This window comes from Pelmatolapia mariae, linkage group LG2, assembly GCF_036321145.2.
Source record: "Pelmatolapia mariae isolate MD_Pm_ZW linkage group LG2, Pm_UMD_F_2, whole genome shotgun sequence".
In the NCBI taxonomy this organism is placed as follows: Eukaryota; Metazoa; Chordata; class Actinopteri; order Cichliformes; family Cichlidae; genus Pelmatolapia; species Pelmatolapia mariae.
Genome location: NC_086228.1, coordinates 12,886,709 through 12,906,129, shown reverse-complemented (window position 1 = coordinate 12,906,129; position 19,421 = coordinate 12,886,709). Strand labels below are relative to the sequence as shown.

The following is a 19,421-nucleotide window of genomic DNA, read 5'->3' as shown; positions in this document are numbered from 1 at the left end:
TAGCTCACTCAAAGTGACTTAACATTAGTAGCCTGGCTCGTGCCATGTTGGTTCTTTATATTTATATTTTATTACAGGTTTGTCACAAACTACCATATTTGGACTGGACAGAACAGGTACTTCCGGCTGCTTCCTTATTTTCCCCAGAGGTCGCCATGGATGGATCTGCACATCTGCTTTCCCACAGATTTTACGCCTGATGCCCTTCCTGACGCAAACCTCCCACTTATCTGGGCTTGGGACCGACACTAGGAGTACGCTGGGTTGTGACACCCCACACAATTTTCTTTAAGTCCAGTTTTGTGTGACAGCTATGCCAATTGTTCTTCTCACACAGTGGTTATAACTCTTGAATTAGGAAAGTGTCCTTTACTGTTTCCACTAAATGCACTTTAACTTATGTCACGTAGCACACTTCACACACATCTTTTTGGTTTACAAGCTTCTGTAAGCCTGGACAATCTACCATTTACCTGTTTAAATTTTCCACTTTTCATTCCATGTTTGCGGACTTCAGCATGTTCAGCTAAAATACAGAGATCGTATTTATGATTTATGTGATTTTGTTGTGAAAGAAATTATTTAAAATCAGAAGCCGCCACTCCTCAGCCTCAATCTGATTTCAGTGCCAGCCCAGATCAGCTACTCGCTTCACTTCCTGCTCGAGCAGGAGGAACCCTGAACAGATCAAGTTCAGGCAGAACCGCCGTAAAAGCGAGTCTTTTCCGAGGAAGTATCATATGTTCTCTGATCTGTCTCTAATAAATCAATCCATGATTAATTTTCCTGTTTCAGCTAGAAGGCAGCAATCATGTGGTGTTCATCTGCGCTGAGATGAGCGGAGGTATAGAGGCCCTTTGGGGACAAAAAGCCGACTGTGTGTTACTACAGTTAGTGTTAGTGACGGGTCAGAGGACAGGTCCAGCTGTCTGACATCAGCAGCTCGCAGTGATGTGATTGGTCAAATGAGAAGCAGTTTCCAGCAGAGAAGCCCGTCTGCTTCAATCACAACTCGCCATCATTAAACCGCCACACCACCGCGTTCCGCAACCACATTAAAAAACTGGTTCTTGTCTGCCACTCATCATGTTTGAACTTTTTGATAGCGTTTCAGAAAATAAAGACGCTCAAAGAGTCCTCCACTTTCATGACTTCAAACTCGCCGGATGGGTTTTAATCCACAGAGGAACTAACAGTCAGCTGCTAAACTGTACAGTAATGGTTATGTGAGATGCCTGCAGCGACCCAATCCAGGTTCAGGTCTGATGTGGACCCCCATTAAGGCACTCTGAATTGCACGTTTGTACAGCTGCAGGGACACATCTGAACTCAGTGACGCTCTGCGGGACGGCGCCGAGCTGAGCAGCAGAAAACCCAACACGACAGGGCGTCGCGAACATGCACGATACACACTGACCCTGTCAGTCCACCTGCAGGGGAGGGGCCACAGGGCCAGCCAATCAGAATCGGCTCCTGCTGCCACCCTTTTATCCCCCTCAGCAGAGTCAGAAGAGAGTTGTGTTAATATCAGAAAACTGCGTGTGGAGTGACCGCTCGCAATCAGATGACAACCGAAAGACAAAATCCACAACAGAGAGAAAACAACACACAGTGGAAAAAATCAAACACAAAGAGGGAACAATCGAATAGAAAGATGCAATAACTGAATTCAAAGAAACAAAAATAATCACATAAAAATAAAAAAAGGACACAAAGTGGTGAATAAATAACCCATAGAACCATAGAAAAAAATAACACGAACAGACACGAATCACAAGCATGAAGAGGCAAAAACAAGATAAAAAGAAACAAAAACCAATAAGACACAAAACCACAAAAACAAAATCCAACACAGAGACAAAAACTAACTACAGAGAGCCAAAAACAACACAAACAGCCAAAAATGAAATACAAAGAGAAGAAAACCAACACGAGACAAAGACAGGACACAAAATGACAAAAAAACTACAAATAAATAAACTAGAGACAAAAAAAACATGTCATACATAAAAACAAAAACAAAACAAACCCAAACATTAGATCAAAAACAACAAAACAAAACAACAAACCCAGCATAACGAGGCAAAACACAACCACAGACAACCAAAAACACCACAAAAAACAAAGACAAACAACACAAAGAGGAAGAAATCAAACAGTAAGAGGCAAAAACTGGATACAAAGAAGCAAAATATCATACAGAGACAAAAAGCAACTACAAAAGAGACAAAAACAGACAAAAAGACAACGAATTAAACATGAAGAGACAAAAACCAATGAAACACAAAAACAGGACGCAAACACAGACAAACAAAAACAACACAAAGTGACAAAACAAACTATAAAAACCACCAGAAAGAAACAAACAAAGGAAAAACTTTCAGTGTGTTTCGGTGTGCGGTCTTTGGTCTTAACGCCTCGATGTGAAAGTTGGGGGTCTTGGCTCATTTGAAGCTTGATAATTAGCTGATTAGCTTTCTATGCTTGCTTTAGATTTAAAACTGACATGAAAATTTTTCCGTTTTATTGGTGCTGAACAAACCGTTAAAGGTCACTTGCTGCAGAGAAACATTTGCATTTTCGCAGATCTGTTTCTAAGCCCTCGGGCTATGAAGTTTCCTGAGAACTACTGAATCCTGGTTGCTGCCCCCTAACCAGGTGAGCTCACCTGGAAGGTAAGCAGGTAAACCTGCTGCGGCGTGTCATGCCGCCCCCTCATCACACCATCGCTCCTCCTGACCAATAAAGCAGCTTCATTTATTATCAGATTAGAGGGAATAAAGAGCAGAAACGTGCTGATGCTCAATCAACAGGGAGGAGAAACAAGAGAGCCGGCAGGTCGGTGCAGGTAGGGAAAACAAACGCCCCCCACAGAGAGCCAAAGCTGCAAATTAACGCACAAAAGAGAGAAATTCTTTTTGTTCAGCGAGCCTGAAAACTCCTGCGGCAGAGAGAGGACACCTAAAAACCTGCTGACCTTTAAGGGGCTCTGCAAAGGCTCGCTAGCTGTTAGACTCCTTCAGCGAGCTGATCTCGGAGATGATTTATTGACAAAGGTGGCATTCAAAAAAAGCAGCAGTCATGACTCACAGGTTTATGAATGCCACTGTAGGATTAGTCAAGGCATTCTCTCCAAACATTAACCTCTGGGGCTAAAAAATAAAAGCTAAGGCTCCAGTTTCAAAAGCTGCAGTTCCTCTACTGTCCACTCGAGGCTCCAGCAGTTTTTTAATTTTTCATACAATTATCCGACCAATATTATGGCTGCTGTGAGCTTAATTGTATGAATACAGCGTCCAAGTTGTCTGTTAACTGTGTGTCCTACTGTACAGTCTATAGATGAAGCTTGCTAACCAATGTAGCCAGCATTAGGTGATAACTTCAGTCCATCTTTTCCTCTAACATGGTAACCTGGGGTTAAGGAATTCATCAGGTGCGTCTTAAAAGTCTGAAAAGACCAAGTCCTATAGCTACCATAAAATCAGCACAAGAAATGTTTAAACCTTTGCCTCCAGCGTCCTTGTTTTGCAGGAGAAACTGTTTGCACAGAAATATAGAAGATGGGTCTCAGTCAGTTTAACCTCTTAACACCAATCAGGGCCCAGGTGACCAGTTTTAGGGTTCTGCTGTGTTTTTACAACATTACTTTTCAAAATAAGTGCATGCATTTTGGCTTTTAGGTTCCTCTGTTAAAGGACTACCTTGTGGGAATGGCAATAAAACCTTCACATTTAGGCACCAGCTGGATGTTAAAAGAAAATGTTCTACTTCTTCTAAATCCTGTATTTGTTCTGTTATACAGTTTAAAAATGATAATAATGAATATTATTACTATGGTCATGTTGACACAGTAAGATTTACTTTTCTTATCCAAAAGCTGGCAAAGTCCTTTTTTTTAATCTTTGTTGCCGTGTGCAGGTTGTTAAGATTAAAAAAAGAACATGTCTATAAATACACCTCATAGCTGGAACTTTCACCATTTAAACACGCTGTGAGTTTTTATCTACACTGTGTATTTCTTATTTTGTGATGACGTGATTACGGCTGATATGTCTGCTATCACTCCAACCCACACTGATGCTCAGATTAGCGAAATCAAACAAAGTCAAACTGCATCGCTAACCCTGATCTGAGCTCATCCCCACACAGTGAGGGTTGCGTTTTGCGTGTCCCACCTGAGCGGCTGGACTGCAGCACCTGCAGGGCTCGAGCCAGCTCCTTGAAGCCCTCGAGGTTTTTATCATTCTGACTGTACAGGAGGATCTTCTTGGCGTCCGAGAAAAGGCGAGAAATTCTGCAAAATAAAAGTAAAACATCAAACGTGAGCCACAAAGGAGCTCTTAGCATGCATACAAACACCGAGGGAAAGACCCGGCACATGCCAGCTTACAGTGAAAACAACAAACAGGTTAAAATGGCACATTCCTGTTGACACTCAAAACAGTTAAAGTGTTAGTTTGTATGGAAGCAGTGACTAACTAAACTCCAGAGTTTAAGGTTTACATTCGTCTAACAAGCAAAAGATCCCCCGGTTTGATCACAGATCCAATCTGCTGCTGAAGTGACCACCTTCTGAATAAGGGATCAGCCAAAAGTAGGTTCTAGATAAAAGTAGTAGATATGTAAGGATATTACTTCAGTCCACAGGTTCAAAAGCTAACCTTCTTACACTGACTGTCTGCAGACAGAAACGGGGGGAAGGTGTCAGCAGATTAAAAATATGTGAAGTGAAACAGTGGAAAAAGGTTCAAAATTAAACTCTACAGGAAGTTTAAGTGTCACTTTAAAACAAGTAAAGGAACATGAAGTATTAAAGTGAAAAAGCTCAGATAAGTAATTTATATCGTAGCTTTAAGTCTTAAAAGTAGTTGATGTTTATGTGTCACAACATCTGAGAGTAGTTGAGCTTCTGGCTCCTTAGGAGAATGAAAAAGTAGCAGGAATTTGATAAGCAACCAATAAGATTAAAGATTTGAGGCCTCAGTCACACAGGCCTAGAGACCAGCGAACCTCCAGCGACCTCTGGGTGATATTGGCTCACAAAGAAGATGCTGCACCGGAAACCTCTTTATGATCGATCTGGTCACCAGCAGATTCCCACGGTACACCACAGGTTGGATGAAAGATGCCGGTTAGTCTGCAAACGCTCGCCCACTAACCACAGAGTGGTGGTGAAAGTCAAAAACGTACGACACAAACCAGAAAAAAAACAATGTTCACTTTCATAGTAAAAGCGACTCCTTATTGCTGAAACCAACACATTCCAAAAGGGTGCAGCTTTTACTTTGAAGGTCACTGTTCCAGTACCGCTTAACAAGCAGCTCCCGAGTATAAACTGCTAGCGAAAAAAGCGATCACAAAATCAGCTGATGTGTGTGATGTAATCAGTCATGATGAATCCTTACTGATTTTAGGTTTAGGCCATGAAAACAGCTGAAGCGTCAGCACTGAGAGCAGATGACTTGCCGGTGTTGGTTACAGGTAAAAGCAGCTGAAATCTTAAAATTCAGTTTTGTCTGTTAATGTGTGAGAGGAGGAAAGTTAAAGTGTATCAATAAAGTTTCAGAAATAAAGTCATTGACAGCCTGTTTCAGCTCTACAGACGGCATTTATGTAAGAACTGAGCTGAGATTTCACTTGATATGTAAATGTAAATAACAAGAAATGAGAGAATGTGAGGTACTATCAGAATAAAATTCATTTTACTTAAAAATGTCTGCTGATTAGTAAAAGATGAAACCACAAGCACGCTTTAGCAGTTTAATAAAGATGAGAAATTCTTCAGAATAAAAGCCTCTTTTTTGGGCACTCACATGGAGTCGTTGAAGTTGCCGACGATGCCCGGAGACTCGCCCGGTGTCGGATGTCTGAAGCAGGGGTTGTTGGCGTTGCAGAGGATTCCCTGAAGCCAGGGCAGCGTGCCGGCTGACGGCATCGCCTTGTTTGGAAAATGACCTGCAGACAGGAAATGAAAACAGGAAGTCACAAGAAAGTCGGAAGATCTAGCAGTAAAAGTGACAGGAAAGCTGTGACCAGCTCCAAATAGGCTCATGGGAGATATAGTGCACATTTTTAGGTGCCCTCCAACTCACCTCTGCACTGTAACATGAAGAGAATAAAGCCCCTGTGTTTCCCAATGTAAGATGTGCAGGTTTTAAAGCCATACATGTGGTTTTGCCTGTGTTCTGCGGTCAGATTTAATCTGAAAGATGTTCAGGGTGTTTTTTTTAATCTTCCTGCTCTGATAGAACAAAGTGTTCCCACGTTCACCTGGACTCAGAGGTGTCAGATAAACTGCAATTGGTTTATTGTCACCTGCAGTCAAGCATCAGCGGCACCCGCTGCAGGTTGAAGCCGAGGGCAGAGGCACGAGCGGGTTCACTTGAGAGCAAAGACCTTTACCCCCTTCTCTCATCGAGCTTCACCGTGTCAGCTGTACGCGCAGAGAAGGCGCTGATATCAGGGAACCTTTAAGACTGCCAACTGGCCTCTTTTTAATCAAAACACAGATAAGATAAACGAGAGGCGCAGATTCACTTCACTCGACAGCAGAGTGAGGGCCACACAGGTGGAACAACAGCTTCAGGATGAGCTCAGGAAGACAGGGGTGAAAAACTCCCACAGGCTCCAGACCAAAACACCAGAGCTTGACTTGTTAAACTGGGTGTAAAAGACACACTGCAGCTTAAATCTGTGAACTGATAATGATCATAAAACATGTTAATAATCAATTAATAGCTCGAGCAAAAGCTCCAGCCGCTCAGACCTCCCTCCTGGTGTTTGTCAGGTTCAGATTTACATCATAAGAAGGCATATGCAGACTCATGTGCAATTTACAGTACTGCAATTGGGTCCACTTGTGCACGTGTTTCCCCAGAGAGGGCTTTCCAACCACTGCAAACGTGCTCCGTGCAGTTTCCCAAGTGCTGCACAGTGCAGGACGTGGATGACGCCATGAGTCAGTTGAACACTTCCTCCTTGCACATCATGACTTCACTCTCCTTTAGGACCAACAACACAACATGCAAGAGAGTGGCCCACAGACCACCAGCAGCCACTCTCTGCAGGCCGACAGGCATCCACAGATTGAACCATGATTTCCAGACACCAGCAGCGGTCTGCCAAGAATCCTCAAAAACAGGCAGGTAAACATGCTAGAGGAAGAAAGAATAGGAAAGAAAGAAAAGGGATATCCGAGCTCCACCTGTCCCAGCAGCAGGTGGAGTCTCTCTTGTCTGTGTCTTATTATGAAACAGAACTTCTGTTTCGTGCTGCCAACTCAAACATGTGGATCTACGCGCTGTGGCCTGACTCTGCTGTGATAACTGCGTCACACCATCCACATCATCACGTTGTTTTCTTTGCAGTTATATTCCAGCGTGGTTACACCTCAGTCAGCTGGCTGCTTTATTTAGTAATTTCACTTATCATGTGCCCTGAGGTGTTCAGAGTTTGCTAGAAGTTGGTAAAATAAACTCATTTCCTCAGGAGCACAGTTGAAATATTTTCTTCCCAAAGCGCTTCTTTATCTGGTCACGGTGCAGCAGGTGAGCTTTTCAACAACGCCTTAACTCTTAAATCACCTGTGAGACTTGGCGATGCATTCAAGTACACCCCTGAAAGGTCAAAGGTTTTGGAGGAACATGCTGGCGCACGCTGCACCTCAGTGGGAAACGTTCTCCCGTAACAACTTCAATCAAGCGTGTTAACAACTGAATTTGAGAAAGAGCTGATATTTTTTAAAAGACAATCAAATTTCAACACTTGATGAGTTGCTTTAGGATGAAACATCCACACTTTGGTTTTACTCTTTAGATTTTAAACAGCATCTAAACTTTTTTAGATGCTGTAAACAGAGTCAAGTGAAGTGAATAATGTGGAAAAACCTTAAAAAGAAGCCACAGATAAAGGAGACTGCCCTCACATGACTGATTCAGACTTGTTAAAGGTGATGTCAACAGCCACATTCTCTTTAGAAATTAATCTTAAAAAGTAATTTTATCCTGTTGACTCAATCAGTCCGATTATGTTTCATTAACCCAGCTTCACAGCTAAAAGTCACATCCATTATACTTCTGATGTTTTTGGCCGGCATGGCGGACAATCGCCTGAAAGAAAAGTGGGATCTACAGCTGAAAGCAGCTCTGAATATCTGCCACAAAAACAAACAGAAAAGTTTCCACAGAGCAAATGATGAACTGTGTGCAGCGGCGCTGTCGTGTCACGTCAAGTCACATTAATTTGTACAGCACGTTTAGCACGTGGTGTTGACCCAAAGTGCCCACGCAGAGGGATTAACCATTATAAATTCGTCTCCATGAACATGTTCAAAGCTATGCTGGTGTGTAAAACTGGAAATTAAAGGATCGAGCGGGACCACGCTCCAGCTCGTCTCTGATCCTCAGGAACTTTCTCCGAGCGCCTTCCAGCCCAGAGCGGCGAGTTCCAACAGGTCCCTGCAGCTCACATGCTGCGTGAATCACTGCACAACTATTCTCATACAGCACGAGAACTGAAAGTACTTAGAGTGCCCAGAGCTTCTGCTTTCACGGGGAAAGAGGAAGACGAGCAGCTTCCTGCTCCGTCTTCATCTCCTGATGTTGATGTTTGGCCCGGGTGAGGCAGAGAGGCGCTCCTCCTCTGAGATAATCGGTGAGGAATAAAGCGTTTCCTTTTGTTTCCTGTCAGGCAGGTTTCATTCATCCAGTAAAAAAGTATAGCCTGAAGCTTCAGATTCTTCATTTTCAGCTGCTGACACCGGATTATCTCAAGATCCCCTCAGTCATTTTAAACTTTGGCATTTTACACCCTATTTGAGTCGGTTTATGCCGACGTGTGTTACACTTTAAAAGTTTAACTGTGTCGTTTTAAGGAAAGATTTCCGGAGCTTCAACAGAGCGAGATGAAAAGACGGCTGAAGAGTCAATTACAGCAAATTGCTGTTATTAACTGTGACAAATTCCCAGTAAAATCACAGATATTCCCGGTGCAGTGATGTCAGATTTAATAGTAAAAAGTTAACACTTAAAAGCATTTCTTGATCTGGACAAGTTGCTTGAATGCCTTTACGGTAATGATTTCATGGGGGTGGAATAACAATAGGTCTCTAAGGACAGCAGTGTGGAAAAACACTGGTATATTTCCACTGATTCCACTAATTTCTCTTAAGCAATTTTAGGCTGTTCTTCCTTTGTTTTTCAACTGAACTGCTCAATAAATGAGGAAAAATTACTTTTTTTTCCTTCAAAGTCTCGGCATGAAAACACACAACAGGAAGTCTTTGTTTGGGGGTTGGGGTCGTCCCAGATCGTGACTTTATATCTCACAGGGTTCATCCGGGTTAAAATATGACTGTTGGCTGCACAATATCGTCTGCAGCTGCGGAAGAGTTTACCGATCGGTTGATGGGAAGAACGTGAACTGATCAATCGTGAAGTCTGTGTTTTTAAGGTCTGGACTGTTGGTCGGGTGACGTCAGCTTTCGCTGAGCGGACGTGTCAGTCAATGCTCAAAGTAAATGAACAAACAGATGGGTGGAAACATAATTAAGTTGCTGACATGTGACTAATAAATGGACTTACCAGCAGATGTTCAGTTTTTCTTCATTTCCACAGCGCTCGCCGGGCGAAAAGGCCTCACATCACACAACCATTCGCTATCGGTTTAAAGTGGACCTACGCTACTGAGTCACCACTTCACGTCTTCATATTTTGCTTTCAAGGAGCAAAATCCAGTTTCTCTCTGGACATTTGCTGCTTTTTCACTCATTTTCAGTCCAGTTCTTATACCTGACCATTTTTAACCACTTAGCATTAACAAATGAATCACTCAAACATAAAAATTCACCAAACTCAAGAGATGAACCAGTGTTGAATCTACACATAACAGAAAACTTAAAAAAGACCAATTTCCATCTGCAGTTCAGTCCAGCTTCAAACACCTTTGATTCAAACATGAGATCCTTTCCATGTGGAAGTAACCTGGAAAACGTTTTCCTGCTTTCTCTCTCTGTGAGATCACCATAACTTCCTGTCTGAGTCAGCTTCTTCTCTCCAACTTCTCCATGTCCTTCGTCATATTTCCTTTCAGGCTTGGGAAGATGTTCAAAACACCTGATTTCAAACAGCTTTTTTTTTTAAATCAACATCGAGGTCTATGCTGAGACGGAAAAAGAAGACGCTGAAGTCAGGTTTAACCCTTTCGTGCAGTTTATCACTCCTATCAGAACTTTTTGATTGTCGATGGATCTCTGTGACCCTCACGACGTCTGATAATGAGCAATAAAGAGCAATAAAAAACAAGCTCCTCGTGATAAACAACACGGGGAGATTCATTTAGCACATGGAGCTTTAATTTGAAATCCTGCAGCAGTAAGCAATACTGCACTTCCTCCTGCTTCCAGTACCACTGTCAATCAATAACCTCGGGTAATCAGAAATCAATCAGTGTGAAACCGATATCAGATGTTCCTAAAGGTGCAAGGGTCTGAAGAGAGATGATAACCAACATAAGATATTCCAGCACTCATCTGGCCGCCCCTGGACCCTCCAGGAACACTTGAAAACACCTCTGCAACATCTGGAGGACTCCAGCTGGACTAGGCTGGAATGTATGTGCCCACAGTCTGATCGCCCCCTGTGTGACCACCAATAACTGACACCCTCACTGCCACGCCAGGGGAGGAGACAGGGTCAGGGTGCACAAATTAAGGTAGCTCTATCCCCCCTCCATAATGATGCTGGGGTCAGAAACACACCTGCGACTTTGTTTTTAAAATATACATTTTTTTAAAAAAAGGATATAGATTTAGCTTTAATTCATAGATAATAGTCAACAGCAGTCAGCTGAACACCAGCCTGGCTCTGTGTTTTTTTTATCATTCATTTCAAAGCGGGCAGAGCTCTGGGCAAGAACACACAAGTCTGTGTGTGACTTATCTGCACATTAATGGGAAAATTAGACAAAAAACAAAACAGAAAAGTGCATTCATTGATAAAATCAGCACAACCCAACCCCCGCTACACTTATATATTATATTGTGTGATTTATATAATGGTGGTGCAGTGGTTAGCAGGGTCACCTCACAGCAGGAACGTTCTAGATTTGAACCTTTGTGTTCATCTCTCTCACCTCCAGCGCGTATTGGCACCACCTGACTGGTGCTGGTCCAGTTCTGTTTTGGTTGTGTTTCTAGCAGAAGCTGTGCTCATTTTTTGTGCAAAGGAAATCACTTTCGTAGCTGAAAAACGAAGTCAACGTAGAAATAAAAGTGGCCCGATAAAAGTCCCCACAGACACCCAACATACGTCAAACACAGCCTGATGTTGTCACCACCATGTTTATGACATCATCATTTTTAGGCCGAAGCTCCGTGTGCTGGGTCAACCATGACGAGCATAAACTTCGCGTCACGCCAAGATTTGTCTCCCAGATCAAACAGACACGATGCTGCAGGCTGATTGGATGAGGATGCTCTCTGACATCACTCTTCATCACTTGAGGTAAACTTTGTGAAACTGGGGCAGCTGTTGCCTCAACGGATCGATCGGCTCAGGCTCTGAACCAGAGCGCCGTTTGATTAGCGTTTAAATAAAGGCTTTCAACTCACACTCATGCTGCTCGTAGGGAGGGTAGTTCAGCCGCACAGAGATGAGGATGAAGAAGATGAAGAGGGGCCAGACGATCTCCGCCAGGAGCTGGAGCTGAAACACACACAGACACACACTTTAACACGTAATCCAGCTAGAAACAGGAAACCATTAGAGAAACACACAAAGAGTGCGTGCATGCGGTCTAAAAGCCTCCTGATTGGCTCCTTTTAAGTGTTTTCACCATGACAGGAAGCAGCTTCATGTGTTTATTATTAGAAGTTATTCATAATTAATGAAAAGTCACTGATCGATCAGCAGCAGAGCACGGAGCCCAAACCAGGTAACTGATCAGGGTCGAGTGAAAAAAAAACAACCCAAAAACAAAAAAAAAACCCCACACAACTCCAGAGAGGTGACCTTTAACCCCCATCAAGCTGACCGCTTTGTTTCTGTGATCAAACATAAAACATATCAGACAGGTGGATCTATCCAGGTAACACAAACTGAACCGGTTACAGTCAGCTTCATCTCAGTTTGCAAACATAAAAATGTAGAAAATAAAATTAATTTTTTTTATTTCCAGCTCCTCACATGATGCTTTCCAGAAGAGCATCATTAAAAAAATGTTTCTCTCTGTTATCAGACATGTTATCAACCAATCAAGCGATTGATTTATCCAGAAACTGATCAGCTTAATAACGTTTAATCTAAATTGCTATACAAGTAGTTCTTTCTGCGAGGACAGGCAAACACTGATAACATATTCAAACAACATGGCATTTAATCCATGCTTTTAGACTTTTCTTCAGCCATCTGTAAAAATCCCACAAACACTTTTTCCTTCATTCAAGATATCGGCTGTTTCAGGAACCGCATGACTAATTAATAAATCAAAACATGTCAGAGCTGAAGAAGGTGCAGTTTCTTTAAGGACAGGAAGGTAAAGGCTCATTAAAGTAGGCTAATCAACTGTTTTGTCTAGCAATATTTTTCCTTTAGTCCAACATTTAAAATTTTAAGGGTCTAAAGGTCCTCAAAGGTTATTTATGGACCAAGTGATTGACTGAATAATGCAGAAACTGAAAAATAACCTTTAAAAAGACTTTTTATGGACCAAATGACACCCTGATGAATGAAAAGGTTCGCAGGCTAAGCCCTGATGAACAATGCGCGTGTGTGTGTGTGTGTGTGTGTGTGCGAGAGACTGACCGTCTGTCGTCGTCTGTAGGTGAAGTTCTTCCACAGCAGCAGACCCAGCTGTGTAGTGACAGACATTCCTGCTGCCGCCGTCGCTGCTCCGCCTGAATGATCGTCAGCTGCCGCTCGCTCTGCATTAAAGCACACACAACACTGAGCTCAAAGGTGCAGGGGTCAAAGGTCACATAAGATACTGAAGATGCTGATCTCAGTCCAAGTTATCAGCTGAAACACAGTCAGCAACTGTCTCAGTGTTTCCCATCAGAGTCATCCTCACAGGGTTCCCTCTTCATTCTTAGCGACAGCATTTGGAAATAAAACAGGAAATATTTCACAAAGTTAAACACGAATTAAAATCTCATCAAACATTTTTAAATTATCTGAGGATTTTAATCAGAGACCTGACATATGTATTTTTTTAAGGTGATTCGAATCCTGACCCAGGAGCCTTTGGAGCAAACTGCACATCTGCCATCACATCTTTACAAACACATCAAACTGAAATCAGAACTGTGGGCGTCACCTGGATGATCTCAGGAGAACATCGCAACCCGTTTCAGATCCAGGTATCCTTCTGGATTCAGGATTTTATCCCCTTAGAATTATTTATAGCGTAGGTGAATCTAAGAAAATCTCCTTTTTTACCCTCTCAGCTCTCTTGTTTTCCTCCCGGGTTTACTCCACCCTCTCATCCAGATTTGGTCATTTCTGGCTATGAAACAATCTATCGTTCAGGATTTAAAAGTACACATCTGAGGGTCTCTCACACCACAAACTCCAAACTAAGGTTCACGTTTTGGTTTCATGCACTCGGGTTTGCTTTAGCTTGAGTTTGTAATCACGCAACAGCACAAAAACAACTTTACCTCGCATACCTCCACCCTGCCATCATCACCTACATGGGCTGGGTCTCGCTTTGAACCGTGATGACTACCGCCTTCTATTATGACTTTATTAAACAGAGAGCACATCCATCTTGTTGCCTGCCTGTAGGCGTTACTTTATCCCACTTTGTATAACGTCAAACCATCATCCAGCAAAAACTTGATCCCTTCCTTGTATTTTGACCTTTTTTCAGGTCTGGATCTGCAAACAGCCTCCCACACACTAATTAGCAGAAAAGGTAGTGAACTCAAGGAAGGTCTAATACCGAGAAGCTGCAAATAAATATGTTTCTGCATCTTCAAACACATGCCGAGTGATTTTGATTCTCTTTGTGGGTTTTCTGCCGTAACTGCAATTGGTCTGAAAGTCTGAACCAAACAAAACACTCCTGCACGCTAATAACAAACTGAGCACCTGTGATTTAAATCCAGCGTGTAAGCACTCAAACGCCTCAAAGTGCACGTGAAAATCTACACCATAAAGCTTGAAACAAAAGCTTTATCGCTTCCTTTACTGCGGCATGAATACGCACTTAGATACGATATGTGGTGTTTAAGGTCAGACATTTCAACGAGTAAGAGATGTCATCTAAAGCTCCAGTCAGCAATATTCACCCATGTGACGTCAGTCCTTGTTTCTGAGAACTTCTCGTGGGCTACTGGTGGTTTTCTTTACAAAAAAGCAGAACACACACAATGTGAGGCAACACGCAAAAAGCTGCATCAGGACTGCGGCACACGTACAACCCTCGTCTCCATACGAAGCTGCCCTGACATGCAATGCTCTCTAGTTCTGTATTTTATTTTGTATTGATTTTAATCATTCACCTCCCACTGACTGGTGTGGACGCAGAGAGCTACAGAGCCTATGGATGTCCACGCCGAGCCCCACCCTCACCGTCTGATAACAAACTTCATGTCACCCTGCATACTCTCGGATGCAGAAACAGTAAAACTTGATAAGAAAATAAGAAAGCGAGCTGGTTTTACACGTGCGCTACATTAACCTGAGAATGAGCCACAGGTGTCGCTCTTTAACCTGCAGGTCTCGGGTTTAAAGTCTGGGTGGTGTGAGAGGTCATCATGTGTCCTGTCGCCGGGTTTAGGCAGCTCAGGTGTTACTCGTGGTTTTAATGAGATTCAGGACATGGTAACAGAACAGGACCCTAAGAAGGGGACCAGGAATTAGGGTCTAGGTGACTCTCACAGTCTGTTTTTCCTCGCTCAGTACAGGCTGGGTAATAACCCTTACAGTCAAAAACGCCCAGAATCCATCCCTGTGTATCCCAGCAACCCCGACAATGACTTTTCTTCATCTTTTAATTTTTTGGTTTGAATTATATTTCGAGGAAGATCCTTTTGAAGGAATTTTAGTTATTATTCACCTCTGGCTTTAGTGTGTCTTTATCCTGTCTTCCTCCCCTCACCCCCAACCAGTTGCCACAGATGGATGCCCCTACCCAAGCCTGAAGAACATGAAAGGGAGTTTTTCATTCCCACTGTTGCCAAGTGCTTGCTCATAGTGTGCTTTTTTTTTTAAAGTTTAATAATGCATAATGACGAGAGTGAATACCTATTACTTGCGTCCTGTCTCATCACAAAGCAGGCACTAAAGATGGAGTCTAAACCGAATCGATGTACACTCTCTGGACGTCTACCTGCTGCATCACTGCAGGGATCAGCTGGATGTCAACTGGGAGCTGCAGCTTTCAGGCATGATTAATCTGATCTGAGCAAACACATGTGGAGAGCTGCAGTGCATGCTTAAGAAGTGATGAGTGCTGAGTTTTTAAGCTGGGACTGATCTTTTCAGACTTCAGATAGATGACTAAATTCATTAATTTCATTAGACCGACGATCCACAGCAGGGCTGTCAGAGCCTGGTCTGCACCTGAAACGCACCGCTCCTATCACCGCTGCTATTTACAGGCATTTATATTTATGCCTATCACCTGTATGTTAGGATCACGTCTTTAATCTAAACTGCTGAGCTCGATTTCTTCTCTTTCTTTTGTGCCGTGCAAATTATCGGCTGTGTTGTTTAATTTTCTTCCGTCCTTTGCCATCGGGGCAGCTCCTCAGGCACATCTCTGAAATAAGACTTAGCGTTATTTATCCTGGGCGTAGTCTTTAGTTTTGAAAGTTACGACTAATCTGCCTTAATCTTTGAGCAAAGTCGAGAATAGTCTGAGCCGCCCGTGGATTTAAATAAAGTTTTCACTGATCTGAAAGTAGTTTAAGCAGCAGTGGAGAGTTTGATGGCCCGACTGATCAGTGTGATTGGGCAAAAAGGAAGGAGACCACATGGACACACACACCTTTACTCACACTGATCAATGAGCCGCAGTTCCGCCTCTAACACACATACACACACACACTTGTTTCTTGTGGTGTGCCCATGATTAAATCAGAAGATCAGAAACGACCCACGGCGCAACAGCCGCTTCATCTATAGAAAACTTTATCGATAAAGCTCGATCAGGTAAATCTGCAACTCCACATTTCATCTCTAAAACGCCACACTGTCATCTTCAAAGTCTGAACGAATCAATGTAGTTATTGATTAAGGTAAATGATTAGAATCCAATCATCAGTGATAACACTCCCAGACTGAGGATTTAATGTCTGTGGGTTCTAACAGACAGCGTGACACACACACACACACACACACACACACTGAGGAAATATGACAATAATCAATACCTGCAGCCTGACATGGCATCATCTACAACACATAAAAACTGAGCTTGTCTACACAGACTTTCTAAAAGCTGATTCTGCTGCTGGTTTCAGCTCATCAGGTCTGGATTTTACTCCCCTGGGACTCTGAAGGAGGCTGTGTGCCGTAAAAAAAAAGTGAGTAAATATGAACATTTCACACACTCTTACTTGTGGAGGTTCAGGAATAAACATTTCCGGGCAGATAAAACATGTCAGAAGCTTTGATCTGCAGTTCGATGCCGCTTTAGGAGTTTGATTCATAAAACCTCAGCTACGGGCTGCTGCAGCGTCCCCAGCGGTACGAACACAAACTGCACATTCTGCTTCTCAACTCGCTTTAAAACCTTCTTAAAAATCCAAATAACCCCCGCTAAATGCTTTAAAATGCACTTTGAAAGCAAGAGTTTATTCTGTTTTTTTAAAGAGTTTAAAGGTTTGACGTAAACCGGGTTCACACCCCGACCTCCTTCTCCTCTTTACTGTCTCACTTTTTGTTCTTTGGAGTTTATTTTGGAGCCTCTTCTATGCTTTTTATTCAGTCCGAGAACCTAAAGCGAACTTTTCCGTTTCCCCCTGAGAAAAAAACATGTCACGCGTTTAAACCGAGCCCTGTGTTCCCACTGTACCGCAGTTTAAACCGGATTAAGAGCAGAAGCAGAGGGGAGAACATGAAAGAGGAGGACAGAAGGAGAGAAGCGGAGTGATCTCACCTGTGTGGCTAGCAGTCAGTTGCTCGGTCCGGGACTCCCTGTCTCCTCCTCTGCCTTCACTCAGCAGCATCTGCTCCTCACGGAGCAGCAGCCGCCGCACAAAACTCACCGGAGTAAAGTCCCAATAGTCAAAACACACTTCCGCCCAGGATCTTCAAAATAAAACCCGACCGCCGGGGAGGAAATGAACTACAAGACTGTTCAAGGTTCAAGGTTCTTTATTCGTCACATGCATCGTTATACAAGTATAACTCACAGTGAAATGAAACCTGACACGTTCCTCGACTTGTGCAAAAGGGGGGGAGGAAGAACATTATATATAATATATATATGTCGTCAATATATAATTCTGTACATTAAGTGAATTAAATAAGAATAGACAATCTGAACATTTTACAAAACTGACAATTTGAACATATTTAAAATGAAAGGAATTTGAAATGTACATTGTGCCGGTGGGTTTAGAGTGTCTAGAAGAGAGTCCTGTCTCAGTCACTTATGGATGATGTGAGAGGGCCGGTGTGTGTGTGTGTGTGTGTGTGTGTGGGGGGGGGGGGGGGGGGGGGGTTAGGGCCCGGATGGCTTGGGGATAGAAGCTCCTCTTGAGTCTCTCTGTTCTTGCCCGGATGATGCGGAACCTTCTACCGGATTGCAGAAGTTGGAACAGTTTGTTGCCAGGATGAGACGGGTCCTTCAGTATCTGCGCTGCTCTAGTCCGGCATCTCCTGGTGTAGGTGTCCTGAAGCGGGGGGAGAGCAATCCTGCAGCAGCGTTCTGCTGTACGGATCACTCTCTGGAGAGCTTTTTGGTCCTTAACACAGCTGTTCCCAAACCAGGATGTGATGTTCTGTGTGAGGATGCTCTCCACAGCGCCTGTATAGAAAATCCTGAGGATCTCTGGAGAGATCCTGGACTTCCTCAGTTGTCGTAGGTGGTACAGGCGCTGCCTAGCCTTTTTGGTCTGGACCTGAATGTGGGCAGACCATGTCAGGTCTGAGGAGATGTGGACACCGAGATACTTGAAGGACTGCACCCTCTCCACTGGAGCTCCATTGATGATAATGGGCTTGTAGTCTCTGTGCTGACTCCTTCTGAAGTCCACCACCAGGTCCTTGGTCTTGCCATGTTCAGCTGGAGATGGTTGTCCTGGCACCACGATGCCAGATTTTTCACTTCATCCATGTAGGCCGCCTCATCGTTGTTGGAGATGGCACGCAACACCACTGTGTCGTCAGCAAACTTCACAATGGTGTTGGAGCCGTGGGTGTCCACACAGTCTGAAGTGTAGAGGGAGTAGAGCAGTGGCGAGAGGACACATCCCTGTGGTGCTCCTGTGTTGATGGTGATCCTGTTAGAGACGCATCTACCCACCCTCACCACCTGAGTTCTTCCAGTGAGGAAGTCCAACACCCATGTTGGTGGAAGTTTTACAAACTGGTGTGTGATTTTGTACTTGTTTATGTTTTGGAAATAATTAATGAAAAATTTATTCAACCAGGATAACAAATAAAAAACACAAAACAAGCAAATGTCAAAGCTGAGCAACCCTAAAATAACAGAAAAGTCCATGAAAGCGGTCATGAATGTAACTGCCTCCAGATCTAATCAAAGCAAATCTACTTAAATTCATCTACATAGACCGGATCTTTCAGGTTTATTGATTTTTGATTTTTACATGATTTCAGGTGGAGGGTAGTGAGCATGTCAGTGCTCTTTTTCCAGCTTCACTACATTTTAAAGAGCACATTTTAAGGGTGCTTTTGTTAACATTTCTTTTATCGCATTCTATTTTTAGATAATATATTTTAAATATTGTATATTGTGTATCATATTTTATATAATGTTTAACATATTTATTCTTTAAAAGTGACAATTTATTTGTGTATTTTAAAGTGAAACAATATTTATATTTCACTTTCATTTCTGCTTTTCGCCAGAGATATTTTGTGGGGGGGTTTACCCTGTCATAAGGAACTAATAAAATTAATAAAATAATAAATTTTTAGTGTGGACCAATAGGTAAAAAGCTAACAAATAGGCTTCCTGATTTAAATTTATGAAATATAATACATTTATTTTATTTTATAAGATTTTATGCAACCTTATTAATTAAGGGAAAGAAATAAGACTCTTGATATTGTATGACTGCAGTACAATTATAAGTTACATAAATTGGTAACAACCAGTCAAGTACAGGCAAAGAATAAAAATAAAAGACAGAAACAACCAAAATATAAAAACTTTAGTATTATAAAATAACTTTCTATTAGTTCTGTGAATATTTTGTTCAAGACATGCTTTTGTTTTAACAGGTCCAA

The 19,421-nt window shown here is 42.7% G+C and overlaps 1 protein-coding gene across 1 annotated transcript in view; it reads right to left on the bottom strand.

Annotated features, from left to right (window-relative positions):
* Positions 1–17,142, bottom strand: part of abca1b (ATP-binding cassette, sub-family A (ABC1), member 1B) — a 39,665-nt gene extending 22,523 nt beyond the window's left edge. Inside the window, exons 1-5 of the mRNA XM_063493187.1 lie at positions 17,104–17,142; positions 12,801–12,919; positions 11,609–11,702; positions 5,814–5,955; positions 4,176–4,294 (exon numbers count right to left, since the gene is read on the bottom strand). Coding sequence (XP_063349257.1) covers positions 4,176–4,294; positions 5,814–5,955; positions 11,609–11,702; positions 12,801–12,866 — 421 coding nt within the window. The 5' untranslated portion in view covers positions 12,867–12,919; positions 17,104–17,142. The remainder of the gene's footprint in view (positions 1–4,175; positions 4,295–5,813; positions 5,956–11,608; positions 11,703–12,800; positions 12,920–17,103) is intronic.
* Between the last annotated feature and the right edge of the window lie 2,279 nt (positions 17,143–19,421).